The sequence below is a fragment of the Saitoella complicata genome (assembly GCF_001661265.1).
Source record: "Saitoella complicata NRRL Y-17804 unplaced genomic scaffold SAICOscaffold_29, whole genome shotgun sequence".
In the NCBI taxonomy this organism is placed as follows: Eukaryota; Fungi; Ascomycota; class Saitoellomycetes; order Saitoellales; family Saitoellaceae; genus Saitoella; species Saitoella complicata.
Window position 1 is genome coordinate 80742 of NW_017567020.1, and position 21713 is coordinate 102454.

Below are 21713 nucleotides of genomic sequence, written 5' to 3' on the forward strand. Positions count from 1 at the left end.
ATTCAATAAATGCCTTATCGGTATATAAACCATGATGCATCCACATTCATTCGTATGACTTCACCGCTCGGGCCAGCTCGGCACATAGGTGATGCGCCAGCACAATTGCATTCCCCGGGTTCGGCTTGCTGTACTTGGCACAATGTCATCTCATCCGACACACACTTTCACCATGATCGCGTTGGAGATGATGGCGGGCTACATCACATGTCCCAGGCGGAATGGTGAGTTGACACATCTGGGCTGTGGGCTGCCGTCGATGGCCGCATTACAATTCACAGCCTTGGCTGCGGCTCGGCTCGGGTTGATCGTGAAATGCGGAGAGAGAGAGCAGTCTCACACGGCACGATTGGGCGTGAAGCTTAGCACCCAATCGGAATGTTGTGTCTCTGAGCATGGGCCCAGTTGTTTACAGTCTCACTCACACTCAACGTCATCCTCGCTTGAGCTCCAGCCTCCAGCCTCCTACGTCTACCTCTAAATCTCTATATACCTCGTCTATATTCATAAATCTCCGATATAATCCACCATCGCATTCATGGGTACGTCACACCTCGTCACACCTCAACCTTACGCTTGGCACAGCCTTGACCATGCTACTCTCCGCAGCTACAGTGGCGAACTCCGATTGAACTCGGAGACCGGAGGAAGGTCAAGCCCGAGCGCATGAAGCGGGAAGACGTGTGGGGGAGCGAGGTGGGTGCAGATCAAAACAAACGCCTACGCGCGCGCGGGGCGGGGAGGGGAGGGGAGCGTGGGACCGCGTCCGAGAAGGAGGTGCGGGAGACCGGGAACGTTAAGGGAGGATTCGGCAGAAAAATGGAAGGACGACCGGGCATGGGAAGCTTAATATCGTGCAGGGGAGGGAGGAAGGCGGTACGGCTCGGGTGGGCAAGCTTAAGCTCGAATCACAACAAACAAGGCGAGACTCTGGAACAAAACAGCGCTTACTTTACGTAAACCTTCATTGCGATCGCCTTTGTACGCCCAAAAGCTTATCTCCCTACCTTTGTCCTCGGCAAGCTCAATAGTCTCACCGTGAGTACAAAACATCTTCATCTCCAATTCGACGTGTCGATTCTGAACGTGGTCCGTGCCTCGGTACGATCCGTCCGTACAGGGCTGTCCCAAAGCGGAGAACATACAAGAGACCCCGACTTCATTTCTCGGTTCGTCTCCCACGAATAAACGCGTCGGCGAACAAAGCATGCATTCCCCTCGATTCCCACAGACATGCTCACACACACAATGTCGATCCACGCTGAACGGCAACAATGTACCAATTTCGGAAGGTGACTAGGAGGTTCGGTGTGCAGCAGTCTTCCGATTAGTCTCGTGTTAGGCAGTGTTCGAAGAATGGATGGACGGCAAGCGTGGGAGGGGTCTAGGCCTAATTAGGGGAATTGAGTGCACAAATGTGTTGTGTTGTTGTTGGCCGTGTGGGCGCCGCAGACGTCGCCTGCTGTCTGATCATGCGGTGTGCTGTGTGCAGGTGCTGGGTGCTCGCGTTGCCATAGCGAAGCGCGTCAACTTGAAAAAGTGTCGTGGGATGAATGCTACACCGATAGGATGAAGAGAGATGCGAGGCGAGGAACGAACATAGAGGACAATGGAGACTCCCTCCTCTTCATGATCAACGGGACAAGCAACGCCGTGGCTTCTTTTCCAACTGACGCCGGAGCTATACTTCACACACGGGCTGTCCGGATCCATAGCAACGGGGCAACTGGCGGCGCGTCCAACGGCGTCACACACAAACACAGGGGTGATATGACCCACCTGCAAAGAAGAGGCACGTAGAGACGCCCGTTTCGAAGCCTTTTCATTAGCGAATCAAGGCTTTGCATCGAACCGCGGACAAAGCACTTGAGCGTAGGTCCAAAGGCACTGTCCACTCTGCCTAGCTGTAGTTCCTAGGCGGCTTGACAAAACCTGCTGATCTCCCTGCTTGTGCTGAGTGTCTCCCACCGACCGACCTGATCCCTCCTCGACTGGGTAGACGGCAAACCGGTAAAGAAGCTTGCACTCGTTTTCAGCTTCGATTACCCGACCTTCTTTTTCGTTTTGCGCAGTTTCGGTTGTGTCCACCTCCACAACTTCATTCCCCGCCTAATACCCAGGTCATTCAACCCGACCAACCACGAACCACATCAAGGAACCACTCCACGACGAGTCTTCCTCTAACAGATCTACGACAGCCGTCCGTCTGGATCAGATCACCAATCGTTTGTTTCGTTCACTTCGTTTGTCTTTTTGGTATACACAGCAGATCGGATCTTGCACTCGTTAACGAGATCCTCATCACACAGAAGAAGCAGCATACACTCAGCTTCTCACAATCGATTCAGCATTCACGGATCGATATACTACTCTTAGTACTTTAATACCCTCAACAACTGCATGTACGACAGGTCGTCCTTGCAAAACCACATAATCTAAACCATGTTTCACCAATCCATGGATATTTCACCCATCCCTACGCCCAACTCACAGCTCTCTCCTCTTTTCGAAGTTCATGAGGATCACGATAACAACACGAACCATTTCGCCATTCCGGATCGACCAAAGTCTCGACCAAGTGGGTTTCAGCGGAGTCGTTCCCATGTACTCGATGAAAAGAAACGGTATGCGGGGTACTTTGACCTCAAGAAGAATGCCGAGAATGGAGGAGCGAGTGGGACATCTAGCAAATGTGTCAGTCCTACGAGTTGCTTGGTGGCCGATATGAGCGAGAACTTTCATATCGATCCAAAGAGGTTTGTGGATGCCAATCGATAACGCATATACGAGATGAAATGCTAATTGAATGCCGCACAGCCCTTCGCTTCCTACTCCCCGCCGTTCCCTCCTCCCTTCCTTTTCCTTCAACAAACCTGCCCCAAGGACGCCGGACGAACCTGGCCTTTCCGTTGATCACAAAGCAATGCTGTCCTCACCCATGGACATTTCTCCACTCCCTCACAAACTCCCGGCTGCGGCAGATAACGCCCGCGACCGTAAGTCTTCGGATGCGTTCTTGAAGCCGTCGAATCAGACTCGAAAGGCTCGACCTCCGTTGACGCGGATGAAGGGTGCGAGTTTTGCGGCGTTGTCGAATCGGGGCTACACGCTCGCTTCGATGAACGCTTCGAATAAGGAGAATTCGATGACTATGACTATGACGATGGATCATAAGCCTATGTCACCGGTTGGCAAGGTTAAGGCTTCGTCGACGTCCGTGTCTCTTGATCAATTGTTCGGGTCTGACGAGGATGCTACTCCGATCAAGAAGATCGGTGGACTCACTGCTGGACCTTCTATCCTCGGTGGTAGCTCATTGACGGATTCTCCTACTCCTGCCGCGAGTGATTCGCCTCTTGCTCAGGTCCGTCGCCCTGGATTGCCGAGGGCTGCTCAGCTCGGTCCTCGTGCGCCAAAGTTCAGGAGGACGCAATCTTTGTTTCAACACCCTGCAGAGGTGTTGAAGCCTGAGATCGAGGATGCGATCGACGCGGCTGCTGCTGCGACCGCTGCTATTGCATCCGCGAAGCAGGCTCAGCAGTTGTTGGCTTCGCCTGGTATCTCTACTACTGGTGCCGGAGAGTCTCTCATCTTGCCTTGCTTTGGTGTTCAGTCTGATCCGCTTAAGCGTATCGACTCAAACATCATGCGGGATGTTCTCGAGGGGAAGTACAGGGAGCGTTACGATGAACTCGTCATTGTTGATTGTCGTTTCCCGTACGAGTACTCTGGAGGACACGTCCAGGGTGCCATGAACATCAACGATATGACTCAGCTTGAGCCTACGTTCTTGAATAACCCCATGCGTGGCAAGGTCTTGATCATCTTCCACTGCGAGTACTCTCAGCATCGTGCACCCAAGATGGCCATGCACCTTCGCAACCGGGACCGTTTCCACAACATGAAGAGGTACCCTCAGTTGTGGTATCCCGAGCTTTACATTCTCGATGGAGGCTACCGCGGGTTCTTTGGGGCTCACAAGGACAAGTGCCAGGGTGCTTATGTCGAGATGGAGGATGTCAAGCATAAGAGTGCTTACGAGAGTTCCATGCACGGGTTCCGCAAGGTTGCGAAGAGCAAGGAGAGGGGAGGCGATGGCAAGAAGGCCATCGGCATGAGTCGCACTGCGTCTTACACTTTTGGAGAGAACGAGGCTGTTCGCAGGGCGAATGGCTACGATCTCGATGCCCTTGTTTCGTCCGACAGCGAGATGAAAGAGAGCGGCAATCTAAAGGCTAGGGGTGTCAAGTTATTTGAGGATCTGAAGAGGATTGAAAACAGGAGAACGGCAAGTTATTGAGATGTATGATGATTACGAAGAAGGGAAGATTTCTGCTTCCGGGGAAGATAGAGATGAGAAAAGACGACGAAGCACTTTGACGGCTATTTATAGTCATGACGGGAACTGGCATCCACGAACACGCCACTACAATCGGTCGACATTTCTCGACGAACAATATATATTGCATCACGGCAAGCGAAAAATCAGCTTTACATCGGCTTGACCAGCAACACACTTACAATCACACTCATTCATGCAAATGCATCGCATTATTAGCATTTGCATTCCTCGACGGTGACTGAGAAGGCATCGGCCGAGCATTTCATCTTGCGGCACCCTTTCTGCAACATTCTTTCTTTATTCGAACGAAACCGAGCGCCTTCGTTCGCACTTTTTCATTCTTTTTCTCGTCATCTATCTTCGACATGAATTCGTCAGGCACGGTTCGCGGAGGACAAGGGACGCTGAAAAAAATGGCAGGGTGACCTTGACCTTCTTGGCGTCCTTCTTTATCACACAGTCTGGTTTGCATGAGCATTGGAAGCCATAGCACGGACGCATACTCTCTTTTTACTCTCTTTTATTCTCTATTAAGACCATATACCTTAGTGGATCATTGGAACATGTCCGTTGACGTGTTTTCATGTTATCTATTAGTTAATCGGAATGGAATGGATACTCGTACCTACCAATTGCAATTGTCTTCGCCATTCTCATCCTCCTCCTTCGTCCTTCCCACCTTAACGCTCAGGATCCTCCCCGCGCACGTGAACTGCAATCAGTGCCTGTGCCTTCATACAAGTGCAGAATTTTGGGATAAGAGTAAACACCGAAGTTTCTCGAGGTTCGCAATACGATCCAGAGAGAATGTCGTTGCCTAAACCTTCGGCAGGATTGAACCTTCAATGGTTCTCGGCGCTTGCTTCACCGCAGCCTCAGGCGAGGCTCGACGCTGCGACGGCACTCTTGAAGCATTTGGAGTCCGAGGAGGCTGCGAAGGAGGATGCGGATTACATTGTTAGCCGATTGATTAAGGGTTTGGCATCTGGAAGGGGTGGGGCTCGTTTAGGATTCAGCGTTGCGTTGACTGAGGTGCTCTCGACCGTCGCAAAGGGACAGGATGAGGAGGGATGGACGGTTGAGCGCTTGATTGAGGAAATTCAGAAGTGGACGAAGGGTGGAGGCAACATCACCGGACAGGAGCAGCGCGATTTTGACTTTGGACGCCTTTTCGGTCTGCAATCTCTTGTCAATGCTCGAATTCTCGACAAGTTCACCTTGGAAGCCTATACCAAGTTGATCGGTCTATTGTTCGCCCTTTCCAATAAGAAGGTCTGGCTGCGCGAACTTGCTTCTTTCGTCATGATGGAGTCCGTAAGACAATTGCCCGGCACTACGTTCGGCAAGGAGGGTGCAAAGTTGGTTCTCGATAAAGTCGCATCAGCAGGGATGGGAAAGACGGTCGAGGGTGTTGGTATCGTTCTCGCTCTGAGAAACTTGCCGGATGGTCAGAGACCTAAGATTGGTGCTGAGGTTGGCTGGAAGGACGGAAACCCCTTGAACACCAGCAACTCTGCTTTGTTGGCCAAGGTCTTGAAGGAGGTCACTACTGAGGAGACCCAGGAGGAGCCACCCAAAGAGGACGAGCAGAAGAAGGGCAAGAAGAAGAAGAGCGCCGATACACAGAAGGGCAACTGGAAGCCGAAGTTGCACTTTGTGTGGCCTATGGTTCTCGATCTCTACTCTCCCAAAACAGAGAGCACGCTTCCTCCTTCATCTCTTTCCTTTGCTGACTTCTGGAGGGTCACCGTTGACGAAGGTTTGTTCTCCGAGAAGTCCTCCCTCGAGCGCAAGTTCTGGGGCTTCCAACTTGTTGAGATGGCGGCTGCTCTTGACGTTCCCATGAAGGATACACTTACCAAGAACATCTTGAGAACTATCATCAACCACGCCGCCGATAACGAGCGTTACCTTCATAAGGCCGCTAAGCGCTCCCTCAGCGCATACCAGGCTTACGCTGAGAGCCACCCCTCCGAAATTGCCGCGATGGTCAAGTGCATTGTTGGTAAGAACGGCACACCCAACTTCGACCGTATTACCAAGTCCAAGTTGGTCGAGACCATCATGCCTATGGCTGACGCGGAGGGTTTGAAGGCGCTGGCTGGTATGTTCCTCGAGATGATCCGCGTCCCGGGTCTCGAGGAGGAGGAGGGCGGTAACTTTGAGAAAGCTGTCGAGACCCGGCGTCAGTGGGCGATCGACCAAATCCTATCGCTCATCCGCTCGGGTAAGACTGACAAGACTGGTGCGTGGGTTGGTGAGGTCATTGAGTTCTGGGCTATTGAGGGTCATTTTGGGCCTAAGGATGGCGAGGAGAGAAAGAAGAAGAAGAGAAAGACGGAGACTACTGCGGTAATTGAGCCGGTCTTTACGACTGCTACTCGGAATGTCATGAGGGCACGATTGGGCGCTGCTCTTAAGGTGCTTATCTCTCACCCTCCCGCTGACAACGACTCCTGGCCAGCACGCGCTCTTCAGGCTATTCTCACTCACGAGGCTTCCGGTGCTTCGCTCATTGTCGAGTTTAACGAGACTGTCAGTGATGAGCGTGATGCCGCTCTGAAGATGCTCGAGAAGATTCACAAGAAGAAGGCGGCGGCGAAGGAGGACAAGAAGGAGCAGCTTGCTAGTTTCGAGTTGTTGTATGCGTTGGTTATTCTGCAGATCTATGATGGAGATGCGGAAGCTGTTAATGTTGTGGGTGATCTCAAGGACTGCTACGAGAAGGTCTTCTCGAAGGAGAAAAAGGCCGGACATAAGCATAAGCACCATCATCACCACGAGCATGACCATGATCATGACCACGAGCACGAGGATGAGCCGGAGGCGATTGAGGTATTGACTGATATTCTGTTGTCCTTCATGTCCAAGAACTCGGCGTTGTTGCGCAAGTTGGCAGAACAGATCTTCACTACTTTCGTCGACAAGATGAATGAGTCAAGTTTGGTGCTGTTGACTGAGGTGTTAGAGACGAAGGAAAGCAAGGAGGGGAGTGAGGAGATGTTCGATCAGGAAGGTGACGAGGATATGGAAGAAGGAGATGAAGAGGAGGATGACTGGGAGGATGAGGGAGAGATGGATAACGAGGACGATGAAGATGAAGATGAAGATAATGAGGACGAGGACGAGGAAGACAATGACGAAGGCGATGAGGCTGCTGAGCGTAATGCAGCACTTGATAAGGCGTTGTCTGATGCTCTTGGCGCGGCAGGCGCTGATGTCGACATGGACGACGAAATGCCGGATGAGGACTCAGAAGAGGAGTTAATGGATGACGACCAGATGATGGCTCTCGATGACCACCTTGCGACTATCTTCAAGGAGCGTTCAAAGAGCTCGTCAAAGAAGCAGACCAAGAAGAAGGAAGCTAAGGAGACCAAGGAGCAGATCATCCACTTCAAGAACCGTGTCCTGGATCTCATCGAGATCTTCTGCAAGACGCAGAGTGCAAACCCCTTGTCCATTGAGTTGATTCTACCTCTGTTGAAGGTGATGCGAACGACTACCAGCTCTATCGTTGCTGACAAGGCTGCTGGTATCATTCGCACCAAGCTCTGCAAGAAGGACTTACCCACGTGCGATAAGGTCCGCGTCTTGCTGATCTTGGAGCAAGTGCACCAGGAGGCAGCGAAGACAAAGACACCGCAGGCGAGTGCCGCTTGTAGTCAGTGCTCGCTCCTCCTCGCTAAGCTTTGCTTCACCGAGGGTATGGATGAGAACGCTGTCAGCGATGTCGTTGCCGTATATGCGAATAGTTTGAGCGAGTGGTTGGTGAAGAAGAACAGCAAGATCCAGCCTGGGTTGTTTTTTGACTTTGTCAACTGGGGGCAGGCAAAGAAGGGTCAAGGAAAGGGTGGAAACAAATAAACAAGAAAGCATTGCATATGAGATATATTGGGCAACCTAGTATTCGAATCCAAACATTTCATACCTAATGCTTGCCGAACAACGCAGTCTTGACAACCTTCGTGTTGACAGGCGAAATGGGATCCTTGCCATCAATAATGTATGTCTTTATGTTCAACATCGTCAGCTCCTCGAAACGGACGATGGTTTCCCTGCTTCCTCCACCGGCGTGACACGTCAAGGTAACATTGTACATCTCGGCCAACTCCTTCGGAACCTCGGGCTCGAACTCGAAGACATCAAGGCCGGCGGAAGATATGTGACCGGACTTGAGGGCCACAATGAGTGCTTTCTCGTCAATAACTGGACCACGGGCAGTGTTAACGATACGCGAACCGGGCTTCATGGCTTTGAGGGCCGCCTCGTCGATAAGATGGTGAGTAGACTCCATGTATGGTACACTGAGGTTGACGCAGTCCGAGATAGCCAGCATCTCGTGCAAATCCTCGTGGTAGACCAAACCATACTCTTCTTCCACCTCTTTAGGAGCGCGGAAGGGATCATAATAGTGAAGGACCATGCCGAGTGCCCTCGCCTTCCGTGCAATCTTGCGAGCGATGAGACCCATGCCGACCATACCCAAAACCTTCTCGTTCGGGTTGCATGTCGCTGTCAACAGCTTGTCATGAACGTCGTTGAACACAGCTGGATCGCGACAGCGCGTTGCTTGCTCAGCCCAGGAAAGAAGACGGAATACCCCAATGATGAGGTAGATCGCGGTATCGGATGTAGCCTCGGCGGGCGCATCAGCGCAGTTGCAGTAGTAAATTCCACGCTTGCCGAGCTCAATTGTGTCGATGGGATCGAAGCCTGCGCCTCCTCCTGCCATGATCTTCATACTTGAAGGAAGAAGGTCGATGATCTCTTTGTCGAAACGCTTGCCTTCACGGTCAACGCGGAAGTCATTACCGCTTTCAAAGTGGGGTTTGAGGATTGCGGCAAAGTCTCCATACCTACGAAAGTGTTAGCACTGAGCCAAAGGAGGCAACAACAAGAGAGAGCGTACTTCTTGTCCTTCAGGTTCTGAATAAACTTCTGACGTTCGGGAACTTCTTCAGTTATGATCTCGAAGTGTTCACAAAATTCTTTGAATTGATCCTGCTTGTACCGAAGAGGGGCACCGAGGTAGAGAACACGGGGTTTAGGCGTCATTGTATGTTTGCAGTTCCCGTTGGATTAGTTGCCCGAATCATCATGGGCAAGGACGTTTATATAATTTCCTGTAATCATACGGGACATGCGCTGTACGGCGGAGACTGAGGAGTACGACGTCGTACAACGCGGGGAATCCAACCGAGGCCGGAGCGCAGAGTTCCGAACACGACTTACGAGATACATACCCGAGAAAAATAGCAGTCACCTTGGTTTCCAGTCACCACATGAATGCTGCTTCATTCCCGCCCGTGACAGGTGCTCATGTCTTGAACTGCTCGTTCTCATCATGGTACTCACTCTATAAGCCACTCACTCCAAAATCGCGAGTTATCAAACCTCTTCCAAAAGAATTCCTGCAATACCTGGATGCAGATGGCATCCATTTACCAGGCCGAGAGTAAGATGCAAGACTCATTGCATGAAACGAAGCTCATCATTCTGATTAGAGACACACACATTGAGGAGCTTAGCGATGCCGAGGGCGATGAGAGCGATGCATCAAGCAATGCATCCTTCAGTACTGCATCTGATGCCGGTGATCCATCTACCTCCTTCCCGTCTTTAGATGCTCAAATACGGACAACAATTGCCGAGCTTGATGGCGCAGTTCTGCCAAAGCTCAATTGGTCATCACCCCAGGACGCAACATGGATATCAGCTGACAACACTATGAAGTGCACTTCTGCATCAGATGTCTACATTATGTTGAAGAGCTCGGACTTTATCAACCATGATCTAGATCACCCTTTCGATGACTGTGACAAGAAGGAGGGCTTGCCGTTTGAGTACGAACTTGTGCTGCGAAAGTGGTTTGAGATAGTCCCAAGCATGGAGTTTCGATGTTTCGTCCGGTCGCGGACCTTGCTAGGGATCTCTCAACGTGATTCAAACCACTACGATTTCCTTGCCAACATTGAAATACAGCTGACCGAGCTCATAGAGTCTTTCTTTGAAGAAAAATTGAAGAAAACTTTCCCTGATCCGGACTTCGTGTTCGATGTCTACGTCACACAATCTTTAGAGCGTGTCTGGTTGATTGACATCAATGCATTCTCGCCAAGTACAGACACATTATTGTTCACCTGGCCAGAGATATTGGATATGCCGCACGGTGATGGCGATGAGGAGGCCGAGGAGATTGATTTCAGACTGGTCCACAAAGGGGACAATGTTGGTACATTCAATGCACCGGCATACTCTGCACATCGCGTACCAAAAGACGTTGTTGATGCAAGTTCTGGGGCAGATATTGCGGAGTTTGCAGAGAAGTGGAGAAAGCTTGTCGCTGAAAGCGCTATTGGAGTATAGCGACTCCGGATGTGAATTGTTCTTTATTTCCTTTCCGTTATACACCAATGACACCCATTTCCAAGTCCATAAATACTGATCCGGTTCATTCCCCCATCCTGTTGCTATATTCAGAACATGCAGGCACTGTTTGTGTAACGTAGACTTTGTCGTACACTTTCTGAACAAACAGCACTGTGACGAGAGTCATGAAGGTAGAGCAGCCCAAGTGGAGTTTGACTTCGACTCTCACTAATCGCCCTACAGATCCTGAAAGTAAGGGAGGCATTCCTCACAGATTACGAAGTCCTTGCACACTTCAAAGAAATTGAGGAACGGCAGAAGGAGACAGCGCAAGTACTGGGTTCAGCAGCTGCTCTGGGTTCAGCAAACTTCAGGACTATTCAGTATGAGGTGAGGCAGCCACCCATTTTCCTTGTCTGGAATTTGCTGACTTGGCTCACAGCTTCTTGATTACCTGAAATCATCTCCAGCAGCAAACTACACCGCGGAAGAAATCGTTCAACTGTCCCAGGATCTTGCACAGTTCGATCTTACGAAGGCAGAAAGATTACAGATCATTAACTCAAGACCAAAAGCTGCAGTGGATTTGTACAACATTGTTGAGGAGATGGAGAACCGCTTGAGTGAAGAAGACATGTATGCCATTCTGGGGTTGTTTGGCGTGACTGCTGAGGAAAATGGGGAGATGGAGAATGGTGAGGGTGACGAGGAAAGTGGAGAGGGATATGAGCACCATGATGGACAGGAGGGCGAATATCAGGAAGGGGAGTATCAGGAAGAACATCAAGTGAGACATGGGGAGGACAATGAAGAAGCCGAGGTGGTGGGACACAGTGACGATGCAATGGAGGAATAATCAGCTCAAAGAACGGTGTATGAATAATAATACCCAGCGGAGAAGGATATAAACAATATACCCAAGGCAAAACATGGTCTATAATTAATCAAGACTTTTACTTTACTGGAGCCGGTTGGGAAATTGCAATTTTTGAACCTTAATTCTTCGATCGTATCACATCATATTAGAACCAAACCCAAACGCCGAAGCAAATCATAATGCTATGCTATATCCATATAACATTCTAAAGCGTCTCCCAACCTCCGATATCAATGGTAGCCTCCAACTTCCTAGCAACGTAACTCGGTACCCCATGACTGAGCCATAGATTCCTTACCGCAAGATCGTAGCGCTTCTGATTCAAGAACTGAGGTCGACCACGCTTCAAACCAACATCGACTTCGCCGTGAGAGTCCAGGTATGGTGCGTTGAAGAATGTCCCATTGCCGTTGTAGAGAAGCAAAATGACGCACTTCTTGACCATGAGGTACATTCCGATAGACCCGGTACAGTCTTGTGCATGCCGATTGCATTCTCCCTTGCCATCTTCTGAGCAGCAGAAAGACTGACTGCAGACGAACATTCCACAGAAGAGACAGATGGATGGGTCACTGGGTGCCTTCCCGCAGCGGTGACATCTGTGTGACAGAGACGCCTCAAACAGTATGTCCAACCTTCGCGGCAAGCCAATCAACTCATAGATCGTCGGGTGAGGAAGTCTAATCCTGGTAGTCAACTGCGACCGCTGCTCCGTGGACAAGTCCATTCCTCTAGCAGCGTGCTTGTACCAATGGTAATGCCTGCACCATCCAGAAATCATCTCCTTGAGGATGATGCCGTCTGCAGTTGTTGATTCGTGAAGGGCACAGATATCAGTCAATGAAGGCAAATCCATCAGTCGGTATAAGCGAACCAACTCAGGCTCGTCTTCGTTAACTCTCGGTGCGTCGCTGAACTCCACATCGCATCCAGTATGGAAGAAAATGGCTGCTTTGCGCAAGAAGGGCAAGGCATACTTTTCAACCATACAGATCCAAATGCGCGTATCGAGCTTCGTGATCACATCAGGATGGATGTCGTTTCCACCCGCATGAAGCAACAAGTAAGACGTATAGTTCCTGAAGCTCTCCAGGTCTTGTTCTGGGTATTGCAGGCTGCCAGCCATTGCCTGAATGCGATGATCTTTAAACCACGTCATATCCTCGGTCTGGATCTCATTAGCAATGGTAATGATGATCTGAGCGACTTGCGCAATCCAGCATAGGTGGAGAATGTGGCGAATGTCGATTCTCAGTGCAGGCGCAAGTGAGTAGGCGGTAGACACAAGCACCTCGAATGGATCGTCGAACAACAACGGCTTGAAGTCAAGCGTTAAGCCATCAGCTTCCTGGAGGCCATCGATATGGGGGTGTCCGAAGAAGATCTGAGTAAGCGTCCTTTCGACAACCTTGATACATTCCGGCATCATCTGCGAGCGTCCACCCAATCGGATGCCAAGCGTAGTAAATGTCATGCATGACTCCCACAGAACCTTGAGCATAGTCAATGTCTGCTCCGGAATAGCCGCCATAAGCGTTTGAGGAACGGGGTCCTGCGACAAAACGCTGCCTCGTTGAGCGATCTCTGCTGCCGCTACGGTGGACGCGTACAGCTCCCAACACATCTCTACGCCCTTGATATTCGCGCCACCGTCGCTTCGGAACCTCTCTTCTTCTGCCGAAAAGCTTGCGCGGAAGCGGCGGTACATGGTATACAAGACCTCGGATTCACTTATTGCGTCTCCGCCAACACCACGCATTTGCCTGAAGTTCAGGTGCGAAACGGCGTTCTCGAGGTGGTTCTCATCGAGGGCTTTGAGGACAGGCTCAAACATAGCGTCTTCGATATAGAAGGTAACTGCATCTCGTAATTTCTTCGTGCGGCAAGACCAAAGTTCGCGTGATGAGTTATTGAATTTGATGGGGAGTTTGATCTCCGGCTGCAAGTCAGGCTCATCGCCCCATGTTTGGTAACGGCCAAGCGCTGCACCAACCTCCTCTGTCAAGAATTGTCCAAGATCCCGGCCTGATCGAAGCTCGCCAGGATAGGAGATCTGCTTACCCTTCCAGAGAATCGGAAGGAATGCGTTGCCCAAACTCTTGCAAAGCGGGCAAAGAACCTCCCTGCGATGTATATTCTCGGGATGATTCCTTGAGGACTGAACTGCATGTCTCTGTACGACGCTCTCATGATACTGGTTAAAACACGTTGCATGCATTAGATGCCCACAACCAGTAGTAACTTTTCTGTCACGAACACACGCAGGAGGCCAGCCCATCCCAAGACCTTGATCTTCAACCTTCTTCCTCTTACCATCGGCAGAGAGAGTTGAACGCACTTCCTTATTCAAGGTAGCTGTGCCGAACGGCCTAATGTCTTCAGCGGATCGGTCAAGACTTGAGGGCACACCCAGGACTTCATAGACAAAGTCATTGTGTTCGAACGGTGTTTCGCGGAAGACATTGGTAGGTTGGACCATTGCCAAAGTACCGTAAATCTGTGATTCACCGCACTCTTCCTGACACAAGATACAAGTACCTGAAGGGAACTCCCAGTGTTTGTGTGGAGTCGAACCTGTAGTCGGTGCGTCATCCTCCATGTCTTCATCTTCGTCAGAGCCCCAGTCCATGTTGGCCATGAAGCTAGCTTGCTGCGCCTGCATCTGAGCCATAATCTTGGCTTGCCTGGCTTTCGCTTCTTCCTTCTTACGCTGAGCCTCGGCAGCTGCAGCGGTGGCCGAAGGATTGGCTTCACCGTCGGATCTGCCAAAAATGTCGCTGCGAATATTTTCTGGCAAAGATTGCAAGTCAAATTCCTTCAGCATATTCATGACCAAGGAGATCTTCGGATGAAGCGCGTTAACATCTTCGATGGTCGAAAAGAACTTCAGTTGTTCCAAGATACAGGGCCTCCTGTATTCAGCGTCGACACTACCGACCGGCGAAAACGTGCAGGCCTGGACAGCAAAGGCATTTCGTCCGTCCATTTTGTCTTGCTTCATGGCCAAGATGGTGAGATGTAAGGCCTGATCCAGTAAGGTTTCCGCCTTAGAGCTTTCCAAAGTCACACGAACCCAATCAAGGGCATCGATGATGATGGAGACGAACGCAGGTGTGCGCACAACGTCACCAAGGCTGGTGAAAGGTCCGTTCGTAACCGGGCGAAGCGCTGGAACCACAACCGCGTCCTTCTCCGATTTACCTTCAGCCTTGAGCTTCTTCTGCAAGCGCTTCCTGAGCACAGACTCGGCCTCCTCGCGTTGATTACGTGAGAAGTGGAAGAAATACGGATCAACCATATCAAAGAACTCATCCTTGAGTTGATATGTTCCCTGGTCATTCAGGCCATCTGGCTCCCTAAACGAGGCAAACTTGCCAAGAATCTCTTCAAAGTTACCTTCATCAGCAACACGTTCAGGGATGCGTCTGAGTAGGTCAGAGTAAGTTAGAGGACCGAAGCACAGCGCATGTGCGATTTCCCGTCCTGCTTGTTGTTCGTGACTCCAACCGACCGCGCTCGATCGCTCTGATAGAAGAGCAATCAGTAGTGCCAACATCTCTTCAAACATATACAGGTACTGCTCTTTGTCGTACGCGGGATGGTCTTGCAATTGCGATACTACCTGAATCGGAACCCTGAAGCGGTCCATCATGGAAATAAGGACAAGCTCGGGATCAACAATGCACAGCGCTAACTGCAAAAACAGAACGTCCTTGTCGTAAGTATGCACCCTGATTGAGGTCTCATGGTAATGGTGTTGTTGCCCACGAATGCTAACACCATTACGTACCCAGAAGCCCATCTTGGCTTGAGATTGCAGCACGCACGTTCTCAACGGGTAGTCCGCAATGGCAAGGAATACCTGCTCAGCTTCCGCGAAAGCGTGGTAGCCGGCAACAGACCCAACCCGTTTGCAGGGTTCAAGAACAAACTGTTTGATCATGTCTGCAGGAAGCACACCGGCCTGCTCGACCAGCGAGATAAGAAGCCAATGCATAGGATGATGGAAACTCACAGATTCCTTATCGACCTCAAACTCAATTACACGTCGATTAGTGATCAGTTGAGGTGGCTGGTAGAACCTAACAGGACCTTTAGGTTCGTTGTTCAGGAACCTCATTCGGTCACCCCCCATAGCCCAAGTACCCAGCATTTTCGTAAGATCCGATATTGCGCTGCACACTTGTATCGGTGAAGCGTATGCGTAAGCATCTGCGAAAAGTTTGCAAACCTTCGATACCTGGATGATAGCATTAAACGCATTCGCCCAGGTATCGGACTCGTACTCGACGTGTCTATCGCTGATGCGCTTGTTAGGGTTAATTCCCTGGAAGAGGTGCACAAAGTCGAAGAACTGCGAATAGTACGAGCTCGACGCTGGGATATCCTTCTTAATGGCGTCAGTGTTGAGGAGGTACCGAAAATCGTGGAAGAGATGGTAGTAACGCCTATTCTTGAAGCTCGACGATTCGCATAGAGCGATAGCGTTCGGGTCGACTCTTGCTGGAGGTTCAATTTGTTTGTACGTAAAGAACGTATACAGAGCGGCGCAGAGCACTGTGAAGAAGTTAAACCGAGTGACTAGTTCAGTAGCAATTGACGGAACGGTGAATATCTGCACGGAGAAGAGAATAATCGAGTGCTCCGGCTCGCGATCGGCAATAAGGAAAGCTTCAGCGAGTTTGGGATAGACACGAGCAAAACGAATACCCATGATCCTCTTGAAAGCAGGCTTCACCACCATGGTGCCGATGTAAAGCTCTCTCAAACCTTCTCGGGCGTTCTTCCATAACCTCAGATCAAACAGGAACAGCCAATCCAGCCTGAGATACTTCTTCGTGTCCTCCCATACCTCGGTAGGCCCAACAGGCTTCTTCTCCAACCAGTGGGCTTTCGCGTGAACTTTCTTCGGAGGTGTGGGTGTTTTTGCTGTTGCTCTTGCCGCTGCAGCGTTGAGTACGGGAACAAGCTGCTGCACTTGAACGCCCATGTCACCACCATCATCAGCATCTTCTCCGGCAAGCAGCAATATCTCTTCCAGAGCATTCTCGGCACCCATAAGAGCCACGTCCTCAGCGCCGAATCCAGTCACCTGCGCCGCGTTCTCATCATCGCTATCATCCTCGTCGCTTTCCATATCACTCGGATCCTCCACCTCATCGTAACCCTGAAGGCCAACGCCAGCGTTTGCACCAGCACTGCCCCTCTTCCATTCCTTGCACAACTCCTCGCAGATGATTTCCCTCAAGATGTTGTCATCGTCACCGACCTTGCATCCGGCAATGTCCTTCAGCCACTCAATGATTACACCACACATCTCCTCGCGGAAGACATCACGAGCGGAACGGACCGTGACAGCGAGACGGATCTGTTCGATAACAGAGGCAACCTTCATACAATGCGGAAGTGCACTGCTGATCTCCACCGTTTCGCGTCCGATATTGTCGACTTTGTTGGCAACATCTTGCCCGAATGCACGGCCTTTACCGGTTGCTCGCGACACTTGCTCAATGACTTCCATGAATGTATGCGACTCATCATTCCAAAGAACCACCGCCCAAAGCTCCTGCCCATCTTGCTCTTCTGTAGGGTCATCCGGAGAAGACCGTGGGTATACGTCCTCGAATAATCGTGACGAGGTCTCATCCGCCATGACATCCTTATCATTCCTCTTCAACCTCAGATTCTCCGGCGAACAACTGATAACGTCAAGCATAAAGTCCAATGTCTGCCCAATTGTCCTCCGAATCGCATCCTTAAGTTCGTCGGGTATTGGTGTAGGATCCTTGGCCATTGGATCGGCCACTTCTTCGGAAGGTGTTGGTTCCACGTCGGCAGAGTGAATTGCGCATTTTAAAAGTTGTTTCCACGCTTCCGGATCACCACAGTCGCAGCATCCACCGCTGCCGCCGTTCACGGAGAGCGACGTATCGTGTCCAGTGTGTTCGGAGGCGTGAAAGCATTTGGAGCACATGACGCATGTATCGTCGAGACCGCAGTTTCTGTAGACCAATTAGCAGGGTCCAGAAGGAAACGCCCATGTTTGTCTCACCTGCATCGGTAAACGGCTTCTCCCTTCTTGAAGACATGTCCACACGCTTCACCCCGTCCACCTTTCCTTCCACCACCTTGTGCCTTTACCAGACTCCAATCAACGCTGCCATCGGGCAATCGCTCTCGAGGCAATCCATGAGTAAAGAAGAGATGATTATACTTATTTGAGGCGGAGATTGCACCGAAAAGAACAGTGTAGAGGTCATTCTTGGCGGAAGGAGTGAAATGGAATCCGTGTTTGCGAGGAAGCGACAAGAAAGTCTGGGAAAGTTTGGTATGAGCTTGCTGGCTTAGGGACTCCATGATGTCCGTTGGTCCAGCAGTTGTCGTTTATCGGGGGTATATGCTCTTCCCTCCCTGGTTTCGTATGTTTTCGCCGGACCTCCCTCGAGACAGGCAGAGACACTGGGGAACGCGGCCGGCGCACGAACATGCACATAATGCAGCGTACGTCACAGAAGATACAAAGCATGACTAGCTATAGAGAATGGGAGAGTTGTACATGTTGATGTTTTTATTATTAGATATTGACCCAGCTAAGGCGATGGGCCTGGTATTCTCCCCACGACCATCATCGCTCCGTAGTCATGGGCGTGTTGTACAATGAACGTCCCTCTTCCTCCGTCTAGGTCGACTTGGTCTTCTCCTCCTCCTCAAACCGCAATAGATCCGGACACTTTTTCGCCTAAATTTACTCCTCGTCCTCCTCCTCGACGTAGCGGTGGCGGATATCCTTCCACTGCTTACCGGCGTTCATCTTGTCCCAGAATCTTGAGGTGCCGACGTCGTAAACACTGTGCACGGCACTGTCAGCATTGATCGTGCAAAAACTCTTATGTCCGCAAATTCCAAGCCCAGGCAACGGGCGACAATACGGATGTAGAGAGTCAAACTCACATCTGGAAACCGAAAGCGCCGAGGAAGATGGTAGACAAGTAGATGGAGTTGCGCTTGAAGACGGTGTTGTAGAGGGTGGTGGAGAACTAAACACACAGGTCAGTCATCGGTGAAGCACGGCAGCAGGATCAGGACACGTACGGCCATTTTGAATGTCTTGTGGTTTCTTGAGTTTCCAGAGCTTCGGATTGGCGGTTCCTGAATTCGAAGGCCAGGCAGGACACAGCTGCAGTTGTGTGGGGGCCGGGCTGTTCGAAGATGGCTCAATGGGTGAGATGGGTGGAAAGGACGTGCTTTTTAGATTTATTCCAGATGTTTAAACCCGTCTCAATGTAAAACGAGGTCGCTCTCACGTGAACTTGTCACCGCCCGACCATCGCCGACGTTCGACATGGACTGTTTACATCATATATCGTCGCAATTGAACTCCAAGAACAGCAACCATGGCAATGGCATTACGGACTGTATGTAGGACGATACTCATACTTCTTCTCAGAGAAACTAACGATCTTCTTACAGCGCAATGTCCCTTCGGACGCAAACCGCATTCTCTTCGTGAAGAACATATCATTCAAGGTCAAGGATGAGGATCTGTGGGACCTGTTTGGTCGTTACGGCGCAGTAAGGTGTGTGTTCTGCGGTTCGACTCGAAAACGAGACTGACGAGTAGCTCACACACAGACAAATTCGAGTGGGAGACACAACGGCGACAAAGGGTACAGCTTACGTCGTGTATGAAGATGTCATGGATGCGAAGACCGCATGTGAGAAACTCAGTGGATTCAATTTCGCAGATCGATATCTTGTCGTGATGTACCACCAGCCAGAAAAGATCAAGGCGACCGATTTGGCGAAGAAGGAGGCAGAACTGGAGAGGTTAAAGGCACGACATAACATCGAGTGAATCAACAGCATGTAGTGAAAGATTTTGGGATTGGGCTATTTCAACATGGAACGGCGTTTTGGGGGTTATTGTTTTCTTTCTTGGTCATAAGGGCATGAATGGTATTCCCGGCATTTTTCGCACGAGTTATCAAAAACTGTACAACACACATATATATCTTAAGATTTTCTTCCTTCCTCCTCCTAAATCTTCAAGTCAAGCTTTCCGAAGATGAAGCTGATGACCAAAGTTGCGAAAACAGCTCCGGCAACAGTCATAGGCTTCCTCATCATCTCCCACTTTCCAAGCTCGTAAATGACAACAACCTCGCGGCCACGGACATCATCGACGATGTTCTGTGCGGAGAGCTCAACGACGGGCTTTCCGATGGTATCCATGAACCACTTGTGTACGCTCCTCGACTCCTTCATCGGGAAGGGGGTAGCGACCTGGATGTTCTTCGCACCCTCGGGCAGAACAATACGGACCTTCACATCCTCATACTGCACACTCTCCGGACCCTCCAAGAAAGGAACCTTAATCGCATACTTCCCATCGTCAATCTGCTTCAACGACTGCGAAAGGTCTTGATCCCACCCGACGGTGTAAGAGTAATTCCATCCACCGAAAACAGGATAACGCGGGAAGATATCCAAATTTGCGTTTCGTCCACCTTCACGTCCAGCCCTGAATCGGGAAGTCGAGACATTGCCGATTTCGTCGGTGAAGTAGGCGTTACGGGTGCTGGGGTGCAAGCTATACCTCAACGAACGGACGGCAGAGCTAATGGGTTGGGTATAGGCGGACTGTTGGTACTGGACGCGGGAGAAGTAGCCCTTGAGCACGGCACCGACATTCGCGAGCCAGTATCGTTCTTCGACGGCGAGGTTTCCGCCCCAGTGAGAGATCTCGATGTCGCGCTCGAACTTTGTAGCTTTGACGACGGGAGCCTGAAACTCGTAGCGGACAGCGATCGGCTTACCCTTCGCACCAGCGACCTGAGGCCCGTAGGGACCGTAGGTCAACGCGGTACCGACACGAACAGGATCCTCCGCACCCTCGGTGTTTCCGTCGGTGGTCGTGACGTCGGGGATGTCGGCCGACTTGAGCTTGAACTTTGTGCGCTGCTTCTCGGTTTCGTAGGCGCTTGATGCGAATTGGTAGCCGTGCCATTGAAGATATTGTTTTCCGTTTTGAGGGATTTGGTAGGGGTGAGGGGAGACGGAGTCGACAGTTGCGGATGAGACGGTGAGAGTAAGTTTCTCTGAGGGTGCTAGGGATGTTGGGAAGGAGATTCGGTAGTATTCATAGCCCCTGTGAGGTACTTTAGCAAAGAGTCAATACATACGTGCACTTCGTGAGCGTACTCATCCTCGGGAAAGTGGTCATAACCATCATCCTCAACCACCTTCTCAACTTCAAACACCGCACCGTTCCCACCACTCTTCTTCTCCTTCGCCTCAACATACGCAACCTTGTCCTGTCTCGGTGCGAGCCAGTAATACTCGCTTACAGGCTCATCCGCAATGTTCTGCACGACCACGGCATAGGTTTCGCGAACGTACGGTTTCGTGAGATCGATTGTTCGGAGGAGATTGGTGTGTTTGAGGTTTGCTGGTGGAGTAAAGGCTGATGCTAGCGATGCTAGAAATAGCAGGGAGGACAGTGTTGGGAGGATCATTGCAATTGCAATTGGTGTTGACTGCTCTGATGCTCTTGGCGGTTCGGGGGTCGCGCGAGTCCTCGACCGTCCGCCGGGCACGTGCACCCCGTATCGAGCACAACCGCTTGCGTCCCGAATTTTTCGAGGCGAAGGTAACGTAGACAAACCCAACAATCTCCTTCTCTATTCTCAGTAGAATCGGTCATAGAGCGATGTCAGAGACCACAGCATCCCAGGCTCCTGTTGCTCCAACCGGCCCCGCCTTTGGCGAGCCCAGTGGACCCACTATCGACTCCCTCGTCCTCGACTCCGGACCCATCATCTCCGCCTCCATCAACACCCTCCGCGCAAAGGCTGCCCACTTTTACACCATCCCCCGCGTCATCCAAGAAATCAAAGACCCCGCCTCCCGCGCCAAGCTCGCCCTTTGGGAACCCTTCCTCACAGTTCGCGCACCACAAGAGGCGTCACTGAAGCATGTTGCGTCGTTTGCGCGCAAGACTGGTGATTATGAGGTTATGAGTGGCACCGATATGCAGGTTATTGCGTTGACGTATGAGTTGGAGTGTGAGTTGAATGGTGGGGATTGGAGGTTGAGGAATGTGCCGGGGCAGAAGGGGCCGAA

General features: G+C 51.0%; 9 protein-coding genes across 9 annotated transcripts; 5 read left to right on the top strand and 4 right to left on the bottom strand.

The window, feature by feature from the left end:
* Positions 1-2442: 2442 nt before the first annotated feature.
* Positions 2443-4300, top strand: SAICODRAFT_27922 (uncharacterized protein; the record flags this gene model as incomplete). The annotated part of the gene is made up of 2 exons (XM_019167072.1): positions 2443-2756; positions 2818-4300. 2 exons carry the CDS (start codon positions 2443-2445, stop codon positions 4298-4300), a joined length of 1797 nt encoding a protein of 598 aa, XP_019021106.1.
* Positions 4301-5149: 849 nt separating this feature from the next.
* On the top strand, positions 5150-8209 carry SAICODRAFT_10291 (DNA polymerase V; the record flags this gene model as incomplete). The annotated part of the gene is made up of 1 exon (XM_019165209.1): positions 5150-8209. One exon carries the CDS (start codon positions 5150-5152, stop codon positions 8207-8209), a length of 3060 nt encoding a protein of 1019 aa, XP_019021107.1.
* A 64-nt stretch (positions 8210-8273) lies between these two features.
* SAICODRAFT_37487 (the Holo forms of Rhodotorula Graminis D-mandelate dehydrogenase At 2.5a) lies at positions 8274-9400 on the bottom strand (the record flags this gene model as incomplete). Its single annotated transcript, XM_019168563.1, has 2 exons — positions 8274-9201; positions 9255-9400. 2 exons carry the CDS (start codon positions 9398-9400, stop codon positions 8274-8276), a joined length of 1074 nt encoding a protein of 357 aa, XP_019021108.1.
* A 227-nt stretch (positions 9401-9627) lies between these two features.
* On the top strand, positions 9628-10946 carry SAICODRAFT_37488 (D123-domain-containing protein; the record flags this gene model as incomplete). Its single annotated transcript, XM_019168564.1, has 3 exons — positions 9628-9800; positions 9874-10705; positions 10884-10946. The coding sequence occupies 3 exons, from the start codon at positions 9628-9630 to the stop codon at positions 10944-10946; spliced, it is 1068 nt and encodes a 355-aa protein (XP_019021109.1).
* A 5-nt stretch (positions 10947-10951) lies between these two features.
* Positions 10952-11351, top strand: SAICODRAFT_45554 (RNA polymerase III subunit Rpc17; the record flags this gene model as incomplete). Its single annotated transcript, XM_019168814.1, has 2 exons — positions 10952-11104; positions 11157-11351. Coding segments are annotated over 2 exons (348 nt in total), but the record flags the coding sequence as incomplete, so codon positions are not given.
* Positions 11352-11796: 445 nt separating this feature from the next.
* SAICODRAFT_97831 (uncharacterized protein) lies at positions 11797-18005 on the bottom strand (the record flags this gene model as incomplete). The annotated part of the gene is made up of 2 exons (XM_019172130.1): positions 17644-18005; positions 11797-17593 (listed from the first exon to the last, which is right to left on the bottom strand). The coding sequence occupies exons 1-2, from the start codon at positions 17946-17948 to the stop codon at positions 11797-11799; spliced, it is 6102 nt and encodes a 2033-aa protein (XP_019021111.1). The 5' UTR covers positions 17949-18005.
* Positions 18006-18318: 313 nt separating this feature from the next.
* On the bottom strand, positions 18319-18709 carry SAICODRAFT_21980 (ubiquinol-cytochrome C reductase). Its single transcript, XM_019166497.1, has 3 exons — positions 18684-18709; positions 18543-18628; positions 18319-18439 (listed from the first exon to the last, which is right to left on the bottom strand). The coding sequence occupies exons 1-3, from the start codon at positions 18687-18689 to the stop codon at positions 18337-18339; spliced, it is 195 nt and encodes a 64-aa protein (XP_019021112.1). The 5' UTR covers positions 18690-18709; the 3' UTR covers positions 18319-18336.
* Positions 18710-18985: 276 nt separating this feature from the next.
* Positions 18986-19606, top strand: SAICODRAFT_68035 (RNA-binding domain-containing protein; the record flags this gene model as incomplete). Its single annotated transcript, XM_019170351.1, has 3 exons — positions 18986-19006; positions 19062-19168; positions 19224-19606. The coding sequence occupies 3 exons, from the start codon at positions 18986-18988 to the stop codon at positions 19444-19446; spliced, it is 351 nt and encodes a 116-aa protein (XP_019021113.1). The 3' UTR covers positions 19447-19606.
* SAICODRAFT_73751 (Ribophorin I) lies at positions 19507-21119 on the bottom strand. Its single transcript, XM_019170888.1, has 2 exons — positions 20793-21119; positions 19507-20739 (listed from the first exon to the last, which is right to left on the bottom strand). Exons 1-2 carry the CDS (start codon positions 21104-21106, stop codon positions 19629-19631), a joined length of 1425 nt encoding a protein of 474 aa, XP_019021114.1. The 5' UTR covers positions 21107-21119; the 3' UTR covers positions 19507-19628.
* Positions 21120-21713: the final 594 nt, after the last annotated feature.